The sequence below is a fragment of the Micropterus salmoides genome, unplaced genomic scaffold, assembly GCF_014851395.1.
Source record: "Micropterus salmoides isolate LMB-PRFRI ecotype aquatic unplaced genomic scaffold, ASM1485139v1 Ms_hic_scaffold_2, whole genome shotgun sequence".
Taxonomy (NCBI): Eukaryota; Metazoa; Chordata; class Actinopteri; order Centrarchiformes; family Centrarchidae; genus Micropterus; species Micropterus salmoides.
The window spans coordinates 5,373,586-5,399,219 of record NW_024041150.1 but is presented as its reverse complement, the minus strand read 5'-3'; the positions used below and the strand labels follow the sequence as shown (position 1 = coordinate 5,399,219).

General features: G+C 45.7%; 1 protein-coding gene and 1 pseudogene across 1 annotated transcript in view; one reads left to right on the top strand and one right to left on the bottom strand.

Moving 5' to 3' along the window:
• Positions 1 to 6,573: 6,573 nt before the first annotated feature.
• LOC119913450 lies at positions 6,574 to 17,013 on the top strand (annotated as a pseudogene).
• A 2,664-nt stretch (positions 17,014 to 19,677) lies between these two features.
• LOC119913449 (inactive ubiquitin carboxyl-terminal hydrolase 54-like) overlaps positions 19,678 to 25,634 on the bottom strand; it is a 34,619-nt gene continuing 28,662 nt past the window's right edge. Inside the window, 2 exon segments of the mRNA XM_038732879.1 lie at positions 19,678 to 21,883; positions 23,053 to 23,308. Coding sequence (XP_038588807.1) covers positions 21,345 to 21,883; positions 23,053 to 23,308 — 795 coding nt within the window. The 3' untranslated portion in view covers positions 19,678 to 21,344.

The window sequence follows — 25,634 nt, the reverse complement described above, 5'->3', positions numbered from 1 at the left end:
TCTGATCAGCTGTTTCTGCTGGCGGCGTCTTGCCCGGTTGTGCAGAGCTCTGCACGCCTGCCCTCGCGGCTGGTAACGCTCATTTGTGCTGGGAAGAGGTGGATGCAAATCTGGGCAGGCAGCCTTCATCATCTGTTCTGCTGAATTATGCATCCACCTCTTTGCTCTGCATAATGATCAAACTGTGTTATCACCGCATATTTTTGCTGAATCTCAATGAATGCTACTAAATGTTCATAAAATATATACTTCAAATCATTTATCACCGCTGATGAACCCCACAAAGGATATTAGAGCGTTTAAAAGCATTATTTGGAGGTGCATGCTGTTCTCGGCATAACACCGGATATTCCATAACGTGAGGACCTCTCTCCATTTTCCTAAGATCAGTGGCCCTCCGGTTCATGCGACTGGTTTTGTTTCTGGTTTGGAACCCGTATGTCTTGTTTATTACAACCATGTGTAACGTTAGTTAGCTAACACTAGCTAACGTCCTACTGAATGTAGCGTAATAAAGTCCTGCTGTTCTGCTTTTTAATGATTGTAATAGTGAACAGAAGCCTACCCAGCTGTACAGGAACACTGTTGATATCGTTGTCTTTTGTCTCAGTCGTCGGGGATGCGGTGGTTCACTTGTACTGTGTGACTGGTAGGCTTTAGCTTCTCTTTCATTTTTTTCACGTCCGTACGAGTCAGTCTGACAGCCTGAATACAACCTTTAAATGCACAATGCAACTGCAAAACTGTCTGATTCTTTCTGAGATCGCTTTTTCCAAAAATTAGACAATATTTCTCCGGGGAGTGCAGTAACAGACAGTGGCCGCGCCGTGTCAAAGGTCCGTCAGGCAACAGTAAGTAAGGGGGGCGTGGCTTAGCGAAGGGTCAATGCCACCTGTGCTTTTCCTGCTTTGACAAGTCAAACTCTCTGCTGTGAAAAGAGTCTGATGTGGGAAACTAAACTAGTTACCACTCAGCAGTCGGTGTTGGACGTTGCAGTCAATCAGCTGCTGATCTCTTCACACAACGTAAGAATCTGTAAGTGTGTGTGTGTGTGTGTGTGTGTGTGGTAATAATCCTTATGTCTCATTCGCATCCTATGAGGTAACCATAATGCTGAACCACACACACACACACACACACGAGAGACAGAAGAAAGAGAGGATTTCCTGTGGAGGAAGTGTGTGTATGTGTATAAGATGGTTGCTGACACTATATTATACCTCCTGTGTCACCGGACCAGCATGCGCATTACATCACACACACAGAAACTTCCTCCGTCCGTCATGTTCCCACAGTGCTCTGTTCTCTCTGACCTTTGACCTCACTGACCAGCCAGCATTATGTCATCAACAGCTCCATGTGTGGAAACACTTCTGTAAAGTAAGAATGCCTTCAAAAATAAGCATATCATAGATTGTGTGTATCTATTAACAAAATGGAGTGAGTGAGCTAAAGAAAAGGTGTGAGCACCCTCTGTTGCAAACTGGACACCGATCAGCCGTAACATTATGACCACTGAAAATCTGTGAACCGAGTCAGGATCATGAGCGGCCAAGGCTCACTGATGCACGTGGGGAGGGAGGCTAACCCGTGTGGTCCGATCCGACAGAACACGCAGGCACAGATTCAGTCCATGCCTTGACGGGTCAGGACTGTGTTGGCGGCAAAAGAGAGACCTATATTATGACCCGCAGTTGGTCATAATGTTATGGCTGATCGTGTACAGTTTCACCCAGCAAGGTTCACCCAGGATAGCGTTGCGGTCTTCGTCCTCAAACCCATTGTTCTTGTGAAAGCAAATCGTACAGTTTGAAAATACAAACTATAACTCAAGTCATAGGTGTCATTTACCCTGGGGACGCTGGGGACATGTCCCCACCACTTTTTTTAAAGCATAATTTGTTAAACAACGCTCTGATATATAGCTTGCTGTTAAATAACAAATGAAAATGCCTTTAGAAAGGTTTATTTGCACATTAAGAAAACAAATGCAATGCTTATGCAATGAGCTTAGGTTAAAAAAAAACAAGCTACGGATTATAAAAGGACCCAAAAATGTGCAGCCCGATCAGTAACTTAAACAACTTCTTGACACAGTTTCTTGTTGGCCAAGTTTTCCGTTCTCTAACCTTTGAACATGACAAAAGAGGAGGGAAGACTAAATCCTGCCTACGTGTGTGTGTTGCCTCAGCAGGGATGATGTTACATGAGAAAAGTTGATCTGCAGGAAAAACAGATCTGAAAGCAGCACAGAATGACTGAGAGCTGCACTTATATTCTATTATATTTATATATTTGAAAATGTCACCTGCCACCTGAATTATGTGTTTCCTTTTACATAAATAAAAACATTTCCACCATAAATTGGTGCAGAAACTTTCACCAGAATGCAGGAAAGTTAGTGTTTAAAGGTCCTCCAGACCCCCCTCAATAGCGTGGCATTGAGGATATCTTTAAAACACTGTTTAAGGATCTTTTCGTTCGTTCTGGTGAACCTAACATCGTGTATCGGGATGTTTCGTGAGCTAAGTGTCTCTTCACTGTGACAGTGATGTGTTCGGATCGAGGCTTCGAAGCGTGTGTCGAGTAATCCAGGATGATTTTTGTGAAGCGCGCATCGAGGCAAAACAGAGGACATTTTAGCTGAGTAAGACTAGCGGCAGCAAGAAAGTGCTGGGTTGTTTTTGTAAGAATTAAACTGGGGGCTCTTACCCCATATTACCCTAATAATAATTTTCTGAAGCAGGTAAAATCATCTCCAAAAAAAAGAAACCGCCACTGTGGAAAAGTTATTTTACATAATAAAAACCAAAGTAACACAAGCACATTCACATCATAACCCTCTCGCTTGTTTCCACTTTCCCTTTTGAGCTTTAGTTTCTGTTGCACATTGACAGCGCAGAGTTAGCATCACGCATTTAGCCACCAAGTGCATGTTTAAGAGCTTTTAGCAGTTCTAGCTACAGCTGATGCTTTTACTTCTGTCTGAAATCAAAAAGTTATTTAGGACGGGCATAGAAGCAGCAGGGAACAACATCAGACCAGCTTGGAGGCTTTTCTTTGATTAAACCTTTATTTACAAAGAGGTTTAAGAACAGTCGCACAGAACACAAGTCAAACATCAGGTGATCTGATGATTATTGCGAAAGCTTCATCCTCCTCAGCGTTCCTGTGCCGGCTGCGTGTTGTCTCTGTTTCCCCACGTGGCTCATTAAAGTGTCGTCTTACCTTTTTAATTGTGACATTTACAACAAAACGTCAGAAGAAGCAAACAGCAGCTCGCTCGTGCAACAGACGATGTTTTGTCCGAACAGGAAGCGGACTCTGGCTCGGCTCCGTAAATCACGCCGACAGTCATTAGATGGAAACGCTGCCAGCTGACGGGTGTGTTGGGTTTCAACCTCCAAACGCTCCCGCAGCTGGAGCCTGAAGTGACCTGGAACTTCCCACTGTACCCTGACCTTTGACCTCTCGGTACCCCGCAGCATGTGTGGAGAGAGTTTGGTTTGTCGTAATGAAAACAGGTTGTGAGGCTGAGGTCGCTGTGTGTGTCTGGACTGTGTCTCTAGAGGAGAGTGACAGCAGTGACCTGAGGCAAACACACACTCCTGGTTGCATTTCTGTCCCTGTGAGGACTCTTTATACATTCCTTACGCCAGCCTCTAACCCTAAACACAACCAAAACCTCACATTAACCCTGAAACCAGGTCTGAACCTCCAAACCTTTGAGAAAGTCTCAGAATCTGCCAGAAAACAGTATTTTGTCCAGTTTCCAGGAAGTTGCTTTGTTTTTATTGGGGAAAAACTGTCCTGCTGCTACAGACAAATGGTTTGTAAATGGATTTAAACGCGTTCTCCCTCCCTGACTCGTCACATATGGACGCATGGTCAAGATCCTTCGGCGTCAGTTTGTAACGCGCTGGGGATCCCGATAGCGTCACAGTTCAACGCAGTGGGGGAAGCCCTGTAGCTTCAGTTTTTGACGGTAAAGGCAGGTATATGATATTTAACAGTAAAGACAGAGTAACGGAGGGGGTTGAGGTGGATGGAGGGCCAGAACCTGGACCGGGGTTCGTGTCCCGTGTGAAACAAAGAGTCAACATTAAATATTTTTGTTGAAGTTAAGGGTTAGACGTAAGTTAACTTACGTTTTAACTGATGTACGTAGTTATTTTAACACAAACCATGATCTCTTCCTGACCTTAACCAAGTACTTTTTGTGCCTAAACCCAAATTGCAACGTTTCACAACTTAAATAACGTGCCATTTCAAAATGCCCCTGTTTTTAAAAAAGTTTTATTTTGATAGTCTAACCGGACGTTGCATATTTGTTGTTGCTAACTGTTGCTGCTAAACTTGACTGCAGACCCTTAAACGTTTAAAAATTATGCTAAAGTGGTACCCGGGACGTTAAAAAGTGACGCCAAGCGTCAGTATGTGACGGGTCAGGAGTGAGAATGTGTTTTCTATTCAGCAAAAAGCAGTGCGCTACACAGCTGTAGCCTATTTAACTCAAGTTAAAAGTATAGGCTACATAACTTTACCTGGTAGGCTTTACCTGGGGACGCTCTGCCGTGTGAATTCCCTCCTGTTGATGTCCTGTTTAGTCAAACAGTAATAGATTCTGGAAACTCACAAACAGCGAGGATCAGTCTCTCCTCCAGTGATTTGTGCTGCGCGTTGCGTCCAAAAAGTTAAAGACAATTCAACTTCAGCGGGCGTGTGCGTGAGGCGAGGCAAATAGCTTTGGTTTAATATTTGATTTGATTACATTAATGTATAATAATATTTTATTGCTACTGTGTAAAGGGAATACTGCTGGGAAAAAGCATGCAAACCACATGTTATTGCACATTTGTGTATATAGCAGTACATTCAAATTAAAAGTGAGCAATACAGTGCTTTAGAATTAAATTAATCGCAGAAAATCATGCGATTAGTCGCGATTAATAATCTTAATCGTTCCCCAGCACTAATAAGAACCAATCAGAAGCATCAGAACAGCATCAAACTTTACTAAACAGCTGGAAATGACGACTTTGTGCACATGAAAACCATGCAAAGCAACAAAATGAATATTATTATTCATATATATTATTCAACATAAAGCCGAGCTTTTTACAGAAATTATTCAGATTTAACTCCCAGTGTAATCAGAAACATTTTCCTAATTGTAACAGATTAGAGTTGCATTTATTTTGTACTTAAATTAACTAAATTACTTGTAAGTGGCTGTCCAATCATCATTTTAATTTGTTTAAAGTAAAGTTCTGTTTTATACTCGATGACTGTGTCATGGCTTGTATCTCCTGTGTCTGCTGAAGTCAGAGATACCTGGATACAGGTAGGAGAAGGATGTGTTTGGGCAGTTGCACCCACAGAATCGAAGCTGCTGAAGATTAAAAAGATTTTTCAGTTGAAGTAGTTTCTCGGTTAGCAACATGTCTCAGGAAGCAGATGTGATTGATATCTGGGGATGGCGCTCTGTTCTTTGCGTTCAGCTCCTACTTTCTCATCTCTCTGGATTAGTGAGGCCGATAAATGGCAGGAAACGTAAGCACAGTTGGGTTTGTTTCAGAAATAACAACAACAGGCCGGATCAGATGGATCCACTGAGCCCTGAGGCGTCTCAGGCCCCCGATGAATGAGGTCCAGCTGGAGGACCGGCAGCACCCTGCGGTCCGTGTGTGTTCTGGCTTCACTCCGTCCGTCTCTGCAGAACCAACAGAAACAAACTCATCTAATCTCTCTGCATTTCAACACAGTATTTGACCGTGAAGCCTCAGAATCTCCTGACTGGCCCCTCTGTGCTTCAGCAGCATCAACATCGGTGTTTTCAGAGGGCAGGAGAGGAAGCAGGCTCAGAGCCGTTTCAGCCGTTTGTGTTTCCCTACTGGGTTGTTTTCCAGGCTGCGCTGTGTTTATATTCCAGTTTGGAAACTGGTTCAGTTTTAGAGCGGAGCCCCCAGAGAGCCATTAGTGTGTGTGTTGTTAGCTTAAATTAGCTTGTGTTTAGGGAGGGAGTGTCGTGGGTGTAAGGAATCTTTGTGTGATCTTGTTTTTATTTTAGAGACTAAAAATGTCAAAATCTGGTTCAGATAATCTTATTTCCCAGAGGAAGAGTGCAAATAACTTCATGTTTTCATCTAGCGCCACCGACAGGTCAGAACCTCACACTAACAGAGCGTGCTAACATGCTAACTGGCTGCATGACTCTGGGGGCTTCAACAGTTTTAATTCTTCTGGTGCTGACTTTAAGTATTGAAGTTCTGTAATGAGGTCATTCTGTCTTTTAGTCATCAGTCACACATATTTGCTGGTAAAAATGAAACGTGGGAACCTGAAAATTGCTTTTGGAGTCCGTATGTCTTTGAGGGCCAACCTTTTGATCAGGTGATCAGGACCACCACACTCGTATCAGAAAGGCGTCAGTCTGCTGCAGTATTTAAAATCTGCTGAGGACTGTTTATAAGTGAACTAAATAACAATAATGAAAGCAGTAAGGCTGCTGGGTTTGTCTCAGATTGAATGCCAGAGCGTCGCCATGTTGACTCCATCAGATGCTCCGAAACAATGAACCATTCTCAACACAGCTGCTTCACAGCGATTCTCTACTTTGTTTCAGAGAATCTGCTCTGTGAGCAGCAGAAGGGGAAATGTTGTCTTTCTGCTGCCCGTGAGAAACCTGGAGCACCAAAGGGGGGCGGCTCCAAGGGATGTAAAACCTCTCTCATGGAAATTGTTTTGAATCATAACTGATTGAGCGTTTGTGTTCAGCTGTAGATGGGGTGGACGCCGCTGCCGCCTTCCCGTACCCGCAAGCCCCCGCTGCCCTCCCCGTTCCCCACATGATGGCCCTGGTCATGTCCCAGCTGCAGCCGGTCCTGGAGGGTTTCAACCGCTCACTGGAGCACCTGAGCCGCAGGTAGGGGACCTGGCCCGTGACGTGGCCCAGCTGAAGAGCAGCCAGCTGAGTGCGGAGGCGGAGCTGCAGGCAGGGCCCGCGGACGGCCCCGACGAGCTTGACGAGGCAACGGAGGAGCGCTTGGATACCAAACTGCATGAGGTGTCTGAGCAGGTCAGGGAGGTCCGGAGGCAGATGGAGAACCAGCGGGCAGACATGGAGTACAGGCTGCACTCCCAGCATGCAATGCTGCACTACAACCTCACCAGCTTTAAGACGGACATCGACATGAAGCTGAAACGCCACAACAAGATGCTGCAGGTCAGTGGACAACTGGATGATTTTGACTTTAGATGATGATTAATCATTTAATCTTGTCTTTCAATCAAAAGAGAGAAATATTAACAGCAGAAAAGTATTTTCTTTTACATTTTGATATTTTGTGTCTGATCCTAGGTCAGCCTGCAGGCCATGAACGCCACGCTGGCTGAGCTGAAGCTGGAACAGGATCAGACCCCTGAGGATCAGCTGGAGCACCACCTCCCTCCTCCCACTCAGTCTCCCCCCCGCCTGCCGCCGCCGCCGCAGCCCTCAGACACCTCGGCGCTCTGGGAGGCCATCGAACGCCTGGACAACATGGTGGTCAACAACACAGTGAAGGTGCGTTGAACCAAAACATATTTATTACTTCTGGACAGACATGACCCTGTTTACAGTCACCGTCAGCAGTGATGTGAACTCTGCAGATAGTCCTGTTAACTAGCGCCCCCCAGAGGCTGCAGCGTTCATTACAGTCACTTCTGTAAAGGGTTGTCAGTAGTGGAGCTAAAAAAAGAACCAGGATGTGTAAAATCTACCTGTTAGATTTTAATATTTCTTCTGTATAAGTAGACATCTGGAGGAGGCGTGGAGGCAGTAAAGGAAATGGGGGGTCAGACAAAATGTCAGGATTCACGGGGATCATTGCAGCCCCCCAAAGAAGATGTTTGCACAAAATGTCAGATAATACTGTATGTTGTCTGCGCAAGAAAATAATTTAACATCTCAAGATAATGGAGATAAAAATATAGAATCTGTTAGGATATGATGAAGACAGCAGTATGTTTGTCTGTCTCTGGACTAAAGTGTTGGACATCTAGACCTCCTCACTAAACACGATGAGTGAGTCAACATTGAGCAGCACAGAGACAAAAGGTTATTTATCTCTGGAGAAAGACGCGCATGAGGCAGCAAAGTATGTTTCTTATTTCAAAACAAGGCGCTGCAGGTGAAAATGAAAAAATTGGCTGGACACATTAAACGTTTATTCATCTTCACCAAGTATAAAACTTACATAATAATAATAAACTTTATTTATAGAGTACCTTTCACACAAGAAATGCTGCTCAAAGTGCTTCACGTAAAAATTCAGTTTTATTAAAACAAGTGTGCGAACTGCTTCCTAAAACCTGGGGTGACAAACAGCCTGAGCATCTGGACTGAACTCGCTTAAACCTGCAGAGGCCTTTTATTCATGTTTGATGCTTTAGACTCACACAGGAAATCAAACAGGATACCGACTGATGCCAAGAAATAATTTAACATACAGCGTGAAGTTAAAACTAAACTACACCAATAAGGTTCATTAGTATTTCATTTCTGCAAAAATATGTATATCAGGCTTCGTGGACATGTTGCTCAATGATGTCTACATTTAATGCAGCACTTCTGCACGAAAGTGTACAGAGTTAATAAATAACACGAAGGCTTGTTGGACTTTTACATGAATGTCCCTGTGCTGCTGCTTTTAAAGCACAAACACAGAGAAAACTTCAGAATCAGATCCTTCCATATCCATTTATAAGTTCTTAAAATATGCAAATAAATACCATGAAGCGAATCTGACCCGGAGGCTCAACACGCGGCTATTTGGTGATTAATGATTTAATTTTTGTGTGACGAGACAAACATCTAAACAATAGAAGCATAGTCAGATTAACCTGCTAGAGGCCATCATACTGTATTGTATTCAACAAGGTTTTCTTAGCACATCTTGTAAAATAGCTTTGAATAAAAGGAAAATCCTCCTCCATGTGACTTACACGTTAGGTAGGAGTGTGACGACATATTAATGTTACGATATTTCTCCGTGGGGTGAAAAGGTGTTTCGTAATAGTGCGACGGAGTGTGAGGGTGAAATTAGCACTTTTAAATCGTTTATGTGGCAGCATTTTGGGGACCAGGTAGAAACAATAAGTGACAGACAAGACACAAAATGAGTATGTAGCAACATTTCAAAATGCACCTGCATTGTTTTGCATTTTGTAACTTTTTTCCCAGCCATATATTTCATCATTAAATCTTTCTTAAAAATAGTGTGTAGTCCCGTGAGCTCTGTGTATCAACACACCCCTAACATTAGGTGATACAAGTGCACCTTATAAATAAAATAAGAATAAGAAAATAAATGAAGGGAGACTGTAAAAGAAAAAAAAGGTTTAAAGGTCTCTTAATTCCGTGTTGTTGTGCAGGTCGGCGGGCTGATGGAGGACGTGGAGGTGACCTCGGGGAATGTCCAGCAGCTGAAGCGGAACTATAAGGAGCTCGAGAAGCAGATCAATAGCACGGCCCGGACCAGTCAGGTCCAGTTCATGGAAACAGGGCTGGAGGTGGAGGCGGCGAGGGAGGTGGTGCTGAGGCAGGTGGGCGAGCTGGCGGGGAACCTGAGTCAGCAGGACCAACGGCTGCAGGACATGGAAGACGACATGGACAATCTGTACATCGCCCTCAACAAACACAACACCGGGGACTGCGACTGCAAGGGGCTGATGGCCGCCGTTGCGCGACTGGAGAGGGGCGTGGCCAATGTGACAGAGCTGACCAACGAGAACCGATTAGCCCTGGAGAACAGCGAGGGAGGGGAGGGGCAGTGGGCCGGGGCCAGCGACTGGGAGCCGGCAGTGGAGACGCTCCAATATGGCCTCCAGCAGGTATGAAAGATGAAACGTTAAAACAGTTTTCTAGTAGAGACTCATTTTGTATTCAAATTCTTTTTGAACAGACAGGAAGTCAAAGTACTGAGACGGACTGACACGCTGCGAGTTTGAGTCTGAACATGAGATTTGTTGACAGGCAGAAAACTAGGGGAGACCGGGGGCAATTGTGACATCTCAAATTGCACCAATCAGAAACGAGACAGAACCATGAAACTCATCATGTGGCCATCACTCTCTGCCTGCCGAAGGACAAGCCAAGGAGACAAACTTGTCAACGTTTTTAAGACTTATTTTTGAGCTATGCAAGTACTTATTTTCATCTATAGTATTTTTCTGATGCTGATACGCTGATTCAGTCTTTTTTTGATGACCATTCTGTTGTATAATATTTGATGTCTTTGTCAAATATTAGCTTTTTCAATTAGGTAACACTGTGTTACAATTAACCCCTGAATCATCTAAAATAGTGTCCAGCTTAGAAAGAACATCAATATATATATATGTATTTTTTTTTCTGATAATTTTCAGAAAAGTGTTTGTGGTCAGTTTAAATATCCGGTGTATATTCTATATAATGTGTGTTTTGCAGCATAGTCCAATTGTTACATCTTTTGGCCATTTCATTCTGGGGACCGGGGTTCAATTCCCACTAAGAGCCATTTGCTCATGCTTTCAGTATCTTCAATGTCTCACGAAGTCGTCTTAACTTTAAATACTGTAATAATAATATTATATCAACATATATTCATCAAGAGATCAACATTCTTTGATTTTTAGTTTGTAGTGTTGAAGCTCAATCTAGAAAATAATAGACGATACTATCTTTCTAATAATGTCAGAAAAGTGTTCAGTTTAAACCTTTGTCTGTACGAAACCCTCGGTAGGGCTGACCCCGAAACAGTCGAAGCTTTGATGCTTCGATGGGCGGAGCCTGATTCGACTGTCAGTCTCACAGTCGAAGCTTCGCAGCGAAACGAGGATCATTTTCATATTTTATTGTTTTTAAACAGCCGGCTACTTGAAATAGACCAGCGAGGAACCGCGACGTGCATGCAGTTGTCGGCAGCACGGCAGCTTTGCAAGATTAAAGCGGAGCTACTGTGTGTAACCCCCCCCCCCAATCGCTTTGCACAAAAACACACCTGATTCGACTATATACATCCTTAGTCGGGGACAGCCCTAATCTTTGGGATTTATATGAAGGAATTATGTGTGTTTGCCTCTGCACGTGGGGGCAGACGTAACATTTCACATCAATACTGTGATTTTAACATTGCTTGTAAAAAAAAAAAGTGATGACTGTTAAGAAGTAAAACACAAACACACCTCTAAAAAAATTGTATCCAGCTAGTTCCAGAAGTTCTTCAGCTATGACAAAGAAACCAAAAATTGTTACAATTGCCCCCGGTCTCCCCTGTATAATACACTACACTTGTCTTTAAGTGAAACTACATCGCCCTCCTCCTGCAGGTGAAGGAGTCTCTGAACACGGAGCAGACCAGGACCGGGGCTCTGAACCGCAGCCTGTCCCAGCTGAGCAGCTCCGTGGCGGTGGGTCTGGCCGAGGTCTCCGGGCTGAAGGAGACCGACAGGCGGCTGTTGGCGGAGATGCAGCACCTGTCCGGCTCCTTTAACTCTCTGCTGAAAGACGCCATCCGACACAGCGACGTGCTGGAGCTGCTGCTCGGGGAGGAGGTGCTGGAGTTCCTGGAGTGGCCCGTCCAGGACCAGGAGGCCCACTCCATCCCGGCCCTGAAGGAGCAGCTGAGGCACCTGCAGGAGCAGCTGAGAGGACACAACCTGAGCATCACGTCCCTGCTGGGCAACAGGCCAGGTACGAAGCACCTGCACGTTCTCACAGGGGTGGAAATAAAGTACTTTTACTCAGGGTAGTAGGAGTGTTTTCACTTTTTACTACATTTATTTGCTAATTTTATTCGTTGCTTTGCGTATTTAGATTATTAATCCAAAATAGTATCAACAAATAAATGATGCCGCTGTATAATAAAAAAATTCAAGTATTTGGCAGTAAATAAAGGAATTAAAATGAGTTCCAGCTTCATCAGCTGCTACACTAAAGTGATTTTTAATAATATAATTAATATTCTGAAATGCTGCACAATGACTACTTTGGTACTTTAACTACATTTTGATGCTGATACCTTTGTGGATTTACTTTGGTATTACTACTTTTACTTGAGTAAAAGATGTGAGTGCTTCCACCACCACTGCATTTTGATAAATCACTGTGAGTCCAGACAGTTTGTGACGGAGTGGAAACGAGTTTTGCAATATAAACATCTAAAATCTGGAGCCAGCCTCGCTCTGTTTGGGACTGTGAGCTGCTGAAGTTAACCTCTCTGCGGAGTTGTGGTGAGATTTCTGTCTGATCACAAGTGTTTTCAGTTAGTTTTGGTTTCCACCTCCTTCCGCCTCATCAACATGCAGTCCCACACTGATCACATCTGCAGGGCAAAATAATAAATAACTGTTTTCCTTGTTGCTGAATCCAAAACAGTCTTTAGTGAATTTAGTTGCTGTCACAAGAAGTGAAGTACTTTTGAAACTAGGTACTTTTGAGGAACAAGTACAAACGATAGTCAGTATGTTGGACACGACTGCGCTGTAAAGGATGGAGGACAAAATCCTCCATCCTCTCTGTCTGTGTTGCCGATCTTTGGATTCGGGACATGGCCGGTGTTTACTGGCTGTTGCAAAAAGGTTTGTATGTTTTGTAATCCCATGCAATATGGATTATATAAATATCGTCTTAGCATACTGATTCTGCAGTTTGCATGCAAACATCAGCAGGACACGATCCAGTACTGGAGCCAGTGCATCTTAACCAAACAGCAGCTTTCTGAATTTTAGCTGGATGTGTAACTTTCTCCATCTACGTGCGCACGTAGATACGTTTGTGTATTTTAACACCAGTATTTTTTCACCTACGTAATATTGCGAAAATCAGGAACATCCTGTCTAAAAATGATGCAGAAAAACTAGTCCATGCATTTGTTACTTCTAGGCTGGATTACTGCAATTCCTTATTATCAGGCTGCTCGAAAAAGTCCATTAAGACTCTTCAGCTGATCCAGAATGCTGCAGCACGTGTTCTGACAGGAACCAGGAAAAGAGATCACATTTCTCCTGTTTTAGCTTCTTTGCATTGGCTTCCAGTAAAATCCAGAATAGAATTTAAAATCATTCTTCTTACCTACAAAGCTCTTAATGGTCAGGCACCATCTTATCTTAAAGAGCTCATAGTACCTTACTACCCCACCAGAGCACTGCGCTCCCAGAATGCAGGGTTACTTGTGGTTCCTAGAGTCTCTAAAAGTAGACTAGGAGCCAGAGCGTTCAGCTATCAAGCTCCTCTCCTGTGGAACCAGGTTCCAGTTTGGGTTCAGGAGGCAGACACCATCTCCACATTTAAGAGTAGGCTTAAGACTTTCCTCTTTGATAAAGCTTATAGTTAGGGCTGGCTCAGGTAGTCCTGAACCATCCCTTAGTTATGCTGCTATAGGCCTAGACTGCCGGGGGATTTCCCATGATGCACTGAGCTCCTCTCTCCTCTACTTTCTCTCCCTCTGTATGCAACCTTATCCCATTATTGCATGTTACTAACACAACTTCTCCCCTTTCTGGTAGTCTTGTGCTTTCTCGTCCCTCTCCTCTCTCCTCCTATCACTTCCTGCAGGTGTTTCTGGCTCTGGAGCTGTGGAGTCTGGATCTGTGGCTGCGGGTCGCCTGCTGCCCCCGTGTTCCTGCTCGACACCCTCTACTGCAACGACTATTGTTGCTAGTCTTATTGTTATTATAATCATTAACATTACGATGGTTACCATTAACACTATTATAAATATCTGTACCATTTTTCATTTAGTTTATAGCAACATTACCTTCGCTGTCTGTACCTCTGTGTGTATATTGTGTAGGCTGCCTCCCTCCCCTCTCTCTCTCCTTACATCCCTCTCTCTCTCTCTCTCTTTCACTCTCTTTTTCTCTCTCTTTCTCTCTCTCTCTCTCTCTCACCCCAACCGGTCGAGGCAGATGGCCGCCCACCCTGAGCCATGGTTCTGCTCGAGGTTTCTGCCTCTTAAAAGGAAGTTTTTCCTTGCCTCTGTCGCCTAGTGCTTGCTCTTGGTGGGAACTGTTGGGCTTCTGTAAATATCATCACAGAGTACGGTCTAGACCTGCTCTTTTATGAAAAGCGCTGTGAGATAACTGTTGTTGTGATTTGGCGCTATATAAATAAAATTGAATTGAATTGAATTGAATTGAATTGAATATACCAACAACATGCCACAGAACATCATTCTCTCTCTATCATCTTGGTAAATATTTCATTTTCCATATTTGCTGTGGTTACTCCATTTTAACACCGACTGACCTTCAGACCAGCTGATGGGCCCAGTCGTTCTGTCCTCAGGTCCAGACTAACCTACCTGCAGACCACAGTGTTGTTGCTTTCATGGGGTTTTTAGACAAAGGGAACAGGAAGTGAAATATTATGACCATTGGCGATTTGATTCATTTGGAGGGCACAAAATTCTGCTGCAGGGAAAAAAAGTATTTTGACAGCTGGTGAGCTCTGAAGAAACACTTCCTGAGGGTTGGTTGTTTTATGCACCAATAAAAGTAAACCGCCACAGTGTTTTGAGAATGTTTGATTGAAGCAGCGAGAGGAGACAGTAGATGAGGGACATCTTAAACCTTGTGGCCCCCAGGTCAGGTTTTCTTACACTGAGTGTCATTTTTGCTCCCAGGAGCCAGAGAGGAGGTTCCATCTGCTGACCAGCCCTCCTCCCACCTCCTCACTGACGACTGGCTCCCGACTGGCAGCGTGAGGAGGAGCAGCAGCGGAGTAGCATCCAGGGAGCGTCAGGTCCTCCTCCAGCCCGAGGGGAGGCGTCCGGAGCACGGAGGAGACGGCAGCGATCTGTGGAACCTGGAGAGAGCCGTGGAGGAGCTGGAGCTGAAGGTGCTCCGGCTGGAGGAGAAACTCAGCAACACTTCTGCAGAGAGAGAGGCGGCGGCCGGCGGCGTGGAGGCCAAACTGCAGGCGGAGGTGAAGTGGCTGAAGAGAGGGCTGGAGGAACATCTGAGGGTGTTCAAGAACGTCTTCAGTAATGCTGAAGTGCTGGCGGGATCTGACGCCACGCTGGAGCTCGATAAACTGTGGCAGCTGGTGAAGGACAAAGACGGGAAGAAAGAGAAGAAGAAGCGAGGAGGCGGAAACCATCGAAGCAGGAGGGAGTCATCAGGTGAGGTCGACTAAATAGCTGTTTCCAGCTGAGCAGCTGCAGCAAGTCTCTCAGTCTGAGTAGTCCTTGCCGAGGTCCAGGTGTTTTTTCTGGTTCCAGTCTCAATCAACAGACTCCTGACCCTGCTTTTCTCTCCAGGTGTTGCTCCTGTCCCGTCCAGCCTATCAGAGGCCGGATCCCCCCTGAGCGTCTCGACCGGCGTCATCGTGTTAGAAGCATCTCTGAACCGGGGTCAGTTTTTCTCCGACGCCGGCACCTTCACGGCTCCCGTGACCGGGATCTACCTGTTCGTCCTCACCTTGGACCTGAGGCCGGGCCCCGCCCACGTGGTCCTGAGGAGGGGGTCTGGCGGGGGTCTGGCGTCTGTACACCGACAGGAGGCGGTGGAGCCGGGACCGGTCACCGGCGTGGGCCTCCTGCAGCTGAGCGAGGGGGAGGAGGTGCGGCTGGAACTGAAGGGAGGTGCGTGGGCGGAGTCAGAGGACAATGTGTTCACCGTGCTGCTGCTCCACCGGACCACCTGAGGGCGCTGTGGACCAATCAGCTGACAGCTGGAGGAAAGACGCTGATCAGAGACTCTGGGAGGGGCGGAGTCAGAATTTGTTTTAAAAATGAGAATTTAACATTCGCTGGATTCCAGCCGGTGGAGGCGTTAATCCAAAGCCCCTTACAGTATCACCGAGGTTTACTTGTGTTGCGTCCGGAGGGATTCAAACCCTCAAACCACCAGTCAGTTCTGATAAATCTGGGAACTGCAGGTCAGAGTCTGAGCTCCACAAACGTCTCAGGCTGGACCTCCAACTCGACAACAAGAAGAGGTCAAAAACACGCAAACCGAGATGAAACTGACCTTCAAGTGAAGACCCAAATTAAAGCAGGAGTTTCAGTGTCTTTGTGTTCAAACACAGCGCTGGAGCGAGGAAGTTAGCAGCCTAGCTTAGCATAAAGACTAGAAGCAGGTGGAAACAGCTAGCCTGGTGCAAACTACTAAAACACACCGACAAACCGTTGTTCGAACTGTAAGCTAACGCAGCAGTTTGTGGTTTTAGTGGGAGTTACTTTGATGCCCTGAACATCAAGCAGCATTTCCGTCATTGTTGGTTTGGTTTTCAGTCACTGCACCAACAAGAAAACACTTCCAGCGTGCAACTTCCCCTGAAACCACAAACTGAGGTTTAATCTGTACACTAACAGCAAAGCAGAGCAACACGTTAGTGATCTTGGTTGGTGGATGTTTTGCCACAGGGGGCAGAGCCAGGTTAGCGGTTTCCAGCCTTTATGCTAAGCTAGGCTAACCACGTCCTGACTCCTGCTCCAAAAACCCAAAGCAATGACGTTATTTAGTGAATCTCCAATCTGCTAACTTACAAAAAGAACCGTTACCACAATTAGTCACCAGTGCTCCTCAGTAAACCGCACAGACCGCTGCCCAGAGAAGTGGACCCACAATGCCTCGCTCTACTTGCAACACAACAAGCTTTCAGCCATCAAGAGTATTTGATTGATCCGGTTACTCAGCTCTGACAGGATGTGCCGCCGACCCTGCTGTGTCACTTTAACATTCTTTATCTTCAGAAAAAACCTGACCACAGACGTTTTCTGTGTGAGGAGGGGAAAAGGACAAAGTAGAAAGGTTCAAGTCTTTACGTCCTCTGTCTTTGAAGGGATTCTTTTTACTTTGCATACTGAAAATATTTTGTAAAGTCGCCTGTATCTGTAATGTTTGTAAAGTACCAGTATCGTTACGTAAACACACACAGAGCAGAATATATTTATCTAACAGCTGAGCCGCATGTTGGAGCAGAAGGTGAATGTGTTTATCTAAAGAGTCACCAGGCTGTAACTTAATAAAACAGTTTGTATGATGTTACAACGCTGCAAACACACACGAGATTTATTTCCTGCTTTCTCTCTTATTTTTTCAGGGGTTTATGACACATTAAAGGTCTCATTATTATTATTTTATTTTGGGCGTCTACTGTTTTAATGTTAATGTCTCCAGCAGCCAGCAGGGGGCGACTCCAGCGGCTGCAGAAAGAAACTGTTTCCACTTGTCAGCTGATTTATTCCCTCAGTAAACACTTTCCTGATGAGTTTCTGGTCTCAGTCGCTAGTTTCAAGTCTTCTTCAACACAGCATGATGTTCATTTAGTAAATTATGGTCCCATTTAGAGGAACAGAGACCAGGAAGCAGGGGAGGCTTTAGGGCGGGGCTACCTTGTGGTTGACAAGTCGCTACCATGGTGACCAGTCAATCAGGATAGAGGCGACTCGTATCCGCTGCTGACAAAGCTTATTAGGAGGCGGCTGTAAATTCTGGTAAGTACATTTTGTTTAGAAATTTAGCATCCCAGCATTTTGGATGAACCTCGCTAACCAAGCTAGCTAGCGTAAAAACCAAGATGGCGACGGCCGCAATGCCAAGCTCGAACTACAAGTCCATCCATACAGTAACACAGAGTTAATGTTTTTGGGAATGGGTTTCATTCACTTTCTGAAATCAAACATCCTATCAGATGGGGGACGCTGGTGTCGGTTTACGGTTCAGTGATGTGAAAAAGGTTTGAGAACCACCTCCTTCGCCGACACAGACAACCAGTGCGAGCCAATCAGAGGCAGAGTTGCCGAAAATCTGGTGGAGAAAAAAAATATTGCAGCTGGCACAGCGCTGGCAGCACGCCATCATCAAAACAACTTGTGCCGTTTTCGCCGTTTTAAATCAGCCGATTTGATGCTGGGAGTATTGGTGGGCGCCAACTTCATTATTGCACAATACCCGGGAGCTTTGCCGTCTCTCGCTTTGGAACACAGGGTCTTTTTCGCCATTTGGTGGTGAGCTACATAAACATCCAATGACGGGTGTCGAATGAAAGGCCTGTTCGGATCGATTGATGCGTTTTAAAGATAACTCCCAATAAAGGTCAACATTTAAAGAGTAAATATTGCCAAAATATGGACATTCGCCTGGTGTACTCTGAAAATAACTGTTGTATTTACAGTTACAATTGCGTTCCAGGTGTATTAGGATATTCAGTTGCATTATCATGTATCTTATGATGGTTTATTGCATTAAGATATAGCTTCTTTTTTTTTACCCGGCAAGGATGAAAATATCCTATTTTTTCCATCTCCATTTAGTCTGTAATAGTAAAATAAATATGTTAATTTACAATGGATTTACATTCCTTAGCTTCTTACCTTCAAAGGAGACCAGAATTATGCATCTAGGCCAAATGGTTGAGCAGATTCATTTTGGGTTTATTATTTTAGGCGTTTTTCCTGGAAAAGGGTGGCGGTGATTCTGTGTTGGACAGGAAACTTTGCCTTTTTGTCACTGTACTTATCGTCCATGTGTTAGGTTTTTTCTTTAAAGCCAGAGCAGTTTGATTCTCTGAGCACCTCGGGTGTCTTTTCCTAAGTCCTTATGAATCCACCTTCACATCTTTACCTCGACCTCGTGGCGTTTTTCCATCAAGGTAAAGGAAAAGTTGTTAGGAAAGGACACACGGCAAAGAATCTGAGCGCAGCTCTGGTGTAAGAAGTCAGTCTTGCAGTTACAACCAGACTTTTCAGATGAGGGCTGACTGGCGAGCTTTTCAGGATTACACCGGCACCACACGCAGGTACTCAGCACCACCTAGCGAACATTCACTGGTAGTAAATTTGTGAAGTTGTAGTCTTCCAGAATTTACATTTTCTTCATTTAGCTGATGCTTTTATCCAAAGTAACTTACAATTGCTGTGTATGTCAGAGGTCGCACGCCTCTGGAGCAACGAGGGGTTAAGTCTTGCTCAGGGACACGATGGTGGACGGGTCGCAGTGCCTCATCAACACCGCAGGCTCAACAGCTACTAAAATAAGAATCAAGACAAAGACACAATGAACTTTTCCTTTAAACATTTTAATCATCGTATCATCTCGGTTAAGTCTACAGTGTAGAAAAATAAGCATCAAAAATATACCCAAAAACAAAAAAACAAAATTAAATCTGGCGAAGCAAAAAGTCAAAAACACAAGTTCGACATGGTGAAAAAATAACTTCTCTTCACTTGAATCATCATCATCATCACTGTGAACTCAGGTCTGGTCTGAAAAACGTCAGAGATAAATTAAATTATTTTGAAAAGAAGACTTCCTGCCAGGTGAGAGGTTGAATTTTGGTTTGGAGCGACGAAATGATCGAATCCTGTTCAGCTCCTCCGAGCTTTAAGCGTAATCTGCAGAGCGACGGCAGGTGAAAGGACTCAGACTTCAGACCAGACTTGGGTTTGTTTGCTTTAGCTCACCTAGAGCACCAGGCGGGCGGGGTCAGCCCCGGGTTCTTGGCAGTATAGGAAAGATCAACTCTGCAGAAGTCACATTCCTTCATCATCTAAAGTACAAAAACGAGCTCCTACGTGTAAAGAAGCGTCTCCCTGAACAACGGGAGAGATGTCAAAAGGAAACCGGCAACGAGCACATGAAAGAAATCTATCGTCAACACTTCTGAAGTGCACTAAAGTAGAGTTACATGCAGTCGAGTCGCTGCACTAAAACAGATCTGCATATATATCATGATTACGATAGAAGTACACCGACGTCGAGCGAATCTCTCAAGGCTATGATACGTCATGCTAAATATTAGCTGCAACTCTGTCAAAATAAAAGCTTTGTTAATAATCTAAATGCGCTCTGAGAAGACAGAAATCAGCCTCGTGTACAATATAAGAAGGCTCCACATCCCAAACAAGGCGGCTAACTGCCTTTAGAAAATTAGATCAGGTCTATAGGAGAGAGTATATTCATGTTAGGCAGGTAGAATAGATTCATCTACGCACAACTCCTAGCCTACAAAAATAAATAGAGTAATAAGTAGAGTAGATTTATATTCAAACGAGAGACCAACTCCTTCAAAAGCTCCTCTTCTCCTTCCTGTCGTGTCTCCGCTGTCCTTCATTTCCTGTTGAGGTTTGCGCAGCTGCTGTCTGTTCACTAACACTCTGCTCCCGGCCGCCTATTCTCCTTTTCCCACCTGCTGTCAGATTCAACCCTCCGAGGCTGAAGAGACTCGTCGATCATCTGCGTCGATCGTTCTTGTTTTGTTTGTGTTTTATTTTTTACAGATAAACCGCGCAAAAGCTCTCCTGCTTCCAGCTTCACTGATGTGAAGCAGTGGATTTGTGTTTGTGTTTAGACTGTTGGTCAGATGAAATCTGTTTGACCCCTAATGAAACGTTCAGCACTTTGTTAGTGACGCAGCGATCCGGGGCTTTGATCGCAGAGCGAGGGCGAGCCCTGATCCGATTCTTCGGTCAAATGCACGCAAACATCGAGCTTGACTTGAACATTTCTTCTTTGCTTTGTAAAACAAAAAGTGTTCCGGTCTACAGGCAGTACCTGCAAAACTGAATTCAAAGATCGGCTAGTCCAGCAGCTGTTTGAGTCTGTGCATCTTTAGAAATGATCACGAAGCAACTTCATTATAAAAACACTGAAACATGCTTTCAAAATAAAAGCTGGCACATTTAAAATAGAAACAGGGTGTTGTGTGTAGATTTTAAACTCTAAACAAACAAAAAAAAAGTAGAGCTGATCGTTTTATCTTTGAGGAAGCGGTTCGAGCGTCTTCTGTCGGCGCTGACCCGGTAAGACGCACATCGAGACCGCAGACTCTTTTCATGAATTATCAAATTAATCGTTTGGTTTGAAGAATGTCAGAAAATGAGGATCACGACGTCCTCAAACACGAGAGGCGACCGACAGTCCAAAGCCCAAACGCACTCCGTTCATCATCACGTAAGAAACTGAACCTGGAAGATCAGCCGAGTTAAATACTGAGCCGTAAATAAACATGTTGTTTATGTTGATCTGACACCCGGTGGATAAAGTGAGTAATAAGAGCTCCCGACTAATTTATTGATTACCGGTCTCAGTTTTCTGAACAGACAGCAGGTTAGCAGGTCGCCGTCCCGCCCCGGGTCAGAATCACCTCTGCATCAGTGCAGGTGCGTCTGTGTGGCTGCGGCTTGTCGTGTCTCCCGCCTGATGATCGGAGCCAATCAGAGAGTTTTATCCACCAACGTGTTGGCACATTTTAAATACAGAGACGTCACGTTCCGTCTGTCTGGATCCTCGCCGTGGAGCTCGTGGCGACGGATACGAGACTTGTGGAACAGAAGAAAAGCTTTAAAATGAAAGGGGGGGGGGGGGGGGGGGTCTGATCAGCTGGCCGGGCGGAACCGAGCCACGTAGGCGCCACAGGACAGGCAGTAGGGACGGGACGGCTCCGCGGGAAGCTGCTGGCAGAGCGAGCAGAGCTGGGGGTCCCTGCGGGGCGGGGCCGGGGGGGGCTGGCGGAGGCGAGCGGTGCGGGGGTCCCAGGAGGAGCTGGGTCGGACGGTCCTGTAGTCCGTGTCACGGCGCCAGTCGCTCTCAGGGGGCATGTCCAGGCGGAGCGGCTGCGGGGGGCCGAGGTGCTGCGGAGCGTTGCCGGGCAGCGATGGTTGCCGGTAGTGACCGTTAGAGGCGGTGTTGGCTGAGCGACGAGGGTAAGACAGGGTGGCGTACAGATTCTGTGGAGCCGGCAGGGGGGCCGGACCGGAGGAGACTCTGGGCCTGGGGAGGGAGGCGGTGTTGGAGGGAGGCGGGGCTCGGCGAGGAGCCCGGGGCAGAGTGCCGTAACTCAGCGCGACGCTGTGGAGGCTTTGACCTGAGACAGCCGGACGCCGGTCAGACACAACCAGAAACTGCTGCTGGACACCTGAGGAGGAGGAGGAGGAGCAGGAGGAGCAGCAGGAGGAAGAGCAGGAGGAGGAGGAGGAGCAGGAGGAGGAGGAGCAGGAGGAGCAGCAGGAGGAGCAGCAGGAGGAGGAGGAGCAGCAGGAGGAAGAGCAGGAGGAGGAAGAGCAGGAGGAGCAGCAGGAGGAGCAGCAGGAGGAGGAGGAGCAGCAGGAGGAAGAGCAGGAGGAGGAAGAGCAGGAGGAGGAGGAGCAGCAGGAGGATCAGCAGGAGGATCAGGATGAGCAGAAGGAGCAGCAGGAGGAAGAGCAGGAGGAGGAGGAGCAGAAGGATCAGCAGGAGGAGGAGCAGGAGGAGCAGCAGGAGGAGGATCAGGATGAGCAGAAGGAGCAGCAGCAGGAGGAGGATCAGCAGGAGGAGGATGAGCAGCAGGAGCAGAAGAAAGAGCAGGAGGAGCAGAAGAAGGAGCAGGAGGAGCAGGAAAAGAAGGAGGAGGAGGAAAAGGAGGAGGAGAAACAATTAGAGCACAAAGCTGTAAAGTGAACATGTTGACATTTAGAGAAACTGAATTTCAGTTGGCAGGTGGGAGGAAACAAATGAATCTCTTGAATCAGACCACGCGAGCTAAATGTTTGAATGACCTGCCCACAGGCGTTCAGGTCACCACGACATGCTGCTGTAGCGGTTTGCTAACCCACAACACCGCTCACGTTATCGAGCTATTAGTCGTGTCGTATGATTTCTCCGCCTTTATGATGCAGAGAAATATCACGAGTTAATGCTGGAAACGAACTCAGTGACAGAAACGCATTTTATTTTACTGGACCCTAGAGGCACATGAGTGATTATTTTAAACATATGAAATAAAGATAAATAAGATTTTAGAATAAAACATAACGCACGGTATTAAAAGATTTTTCCCTCCTGCGCTGAATTTTAGTTGATCCTGAATACTTATTTCTGGTGGACCATAATAATAATAAGTCTGAGACATTGTTAGATAAACAGATCCTAACATGAAGTCTGAGCACACAGGAGAACATTCCTTCTGGATAAATGATCCATTTACTTTCCCTCGGATTTTAAAACTCCTGCTGCGGAATGATGGAATGAATAATCAATGAACAGATAAAAGAAAAAGGAGAAACTGTTTGGCTGGTGGAGAGCGGAGGCGGAGGGCCGGCAGGTTACCTGAGAGTCCCCAGGATGAGAGGCCCGAGCTCGGGGGCCGTGATGTCTGCGAGGGGGGGTGCGGCGGAGGAGGTGCAGGAGCTGAGGGGCCGTGGTGTCGGGGTTGGTGGTGGTGGGAGTGATCTGTAATGAGGGAGGTGGAGGAGGAGGAAGGGAGGTGCAGGGAGGAGGTGCTGGGGCGACGGAGGAGGGAGGAGGAGGAGGAGGAGGAGTGAAGGTCGGCATGTCTGAGGGGGGGCCTGGACACAGAGGGGTCCTTCAGGGTGAAGAGGAGGACAGATCAAAGAAAGAACGGGATAATGAGGAGGAGAGGAAAACATGGAGGAAGATGGAGGAGGAGGTGCGACAGAGAGGAGTGAGAGGGACAAAGAAAGAAACAAGAGGAAGGAAATGAGATGAGAAAAGGGTCGAATATGAGATCAAGTAGAAGAAAAGGAGAATGGAAAAGAAAAAAGAGGGGAGGGGGTAAAAAATGAAACGAGTTAACATGATGGAGGGAACACCGTGAAAAATGACTGGATGAAATAAAACTCAATTAAAAGTCAGACATGTGATCAATGTTGGAGCTCTTGCATCTCTGAGATGCAAGTTCATTTGTCTAGGAATGAAAAAAAGGTGACTGAGCACACCTGTTAGCAAGCAGCTGCTAATCCAGCTTCAGAGCAACGGGACACTTCAGGAAACACTTCACCAGTTTAATAACTCATTTCTCCAGGACACTGAACCTCCTCCTGCAGCAGAGCTCACTTTAGTTTCCAGGTGCAGAACGTGGAATCACGACGTTACCTTCTACAGCCGGCGAGAGGAAATATTTTTATATATTTGTTGTACCTTTATTTTACCAGGCAAGTAAATTAAGAACAACGGCCTGGCAGGAGACAAAGGCCTCCTGTGGGAAAATGGTACAGGGAAGATTAAGGATGCAGCGAATCCACCGAAATTAAATGGCCAAAAATAGCAACAACAACTTAAAAAATAAATAAAAAAGCACTTCTGGTGTTCGGCCCAATAAGGCAAAAGACAATAAATTTTACCGAACAATTATGTTTTGATGTGTCGGCAGTGTGGAAGCATTTCAGCACATCGGCTCCATCTGTGGCTGATTTCTTAGAAAAGAACCGCTTTGAGTGTTTCTGTCTCTCCTTTCTGAGAAAGAGATGAAGCTGGCCGCACCTACATTTGGAGTGCACACGTATTCAAGCCTTTACGGTAAGTGAAGCAGCCCACAGCGAGCTGACAGGCAGGTTAGAGAGTCCTGCCTGAAGAGAGGCTGTGAAGTCTTCATGTTACAACATTATTTATCAAACCGGGTCGGACTGGATGGATTTAGGCGGAAACGCATGTGACAACGTCCGGTTTTCAAAATAAGACGTCTGTACAGGATTGGATTATATATTCACAGAAAGTATAAATCATATTACATGTGTCCATTAAAAGTAAACGCATGTAATTTACTTTACCGGACCCCCTCGGGCCCCCGCGGGCCCTGGACCCCCCCCCGGGCCCCCCCACCATAGTCTGTCCACATCCTGTGGGAAACACTGAGGAAAAAACACTTTTCTTTCTCAGACACTTTAAAATGCTTCCACACTGCCGACATGTCAAAACATAATTGTTCAGTAAAATCTTCTGACTTATTAGGCCGAACACCGAAAGTGCTTTTTTTTGGGCTACTTTCGGACGGTTCATTTCGGTGGCCGAACATTCGGTGCGTCCCTGGAACGCGCTGTGTAACAGCAGCAACGTCTCAGGTACAGAACACAGGTGAGCTGACCTTTTATACTGAAGGGAAACGAATGATGTCAACAGGTGATTCAATATAGAGACGCCCCTCTCGTGCAGAGACTCCTTTCACTTTAGCCGTGAAGGGAATGGCTATACGGCGATAAGCTGTTCCTTCAGATAACCACTGACTGCAGGTCAGACTCCGAAGAGGACGTTTTCAGTTTAATGCCGCAGCCATGCGAGCTTGAATGTTTCAGCTGCAGACACAATCTGCCCGGCTCACCCTGCGGCTGAGGGGAAACATCAGGCTTCGGTGGGGCCGCGAGGATTCGACGGTGATATCTGGAGTCAAAGCTCAGCTGTCGGTTCACATCAGGCAGCGAAGCGCCGAGGTTAAAAGCTTAAGGGGAGAACTAAATCAGCGATCAATCTTTAATGCGCCGGCCTGAGGCGAATCCTGAGGGCTGAATACAAGATGGCTCAACGCCAGCGGCAACAGAGAGGAGGAAGCAGCAGCAGGTTCAGGGGCGGTAAAGGGGTTTTACAGAATGATGCAACATTCTTTAATGTCGTGCCATTTTAAATGTATTTATTTAAGTTCCTCTGTGTTCGTTGGTTAAGAAAGAGGTTCTTTAAGGAACCCAAATGACGCTAATTAGTTAGACAGGGTGTCTCCGTCACAATAAAATCATGAAGCTAAATTTAATAATATAAACTGGCTGAACACGGATCCACATGTTTTTCAACACTTTAAAGATCTGTGAAACAACTTAAAGGACGTTTCCTTCAGAGAACTTTGTAGTTTAGCACTAACTGCAGTGAAAAGTGTAAAAATATATATACTTTAAATTAATTAA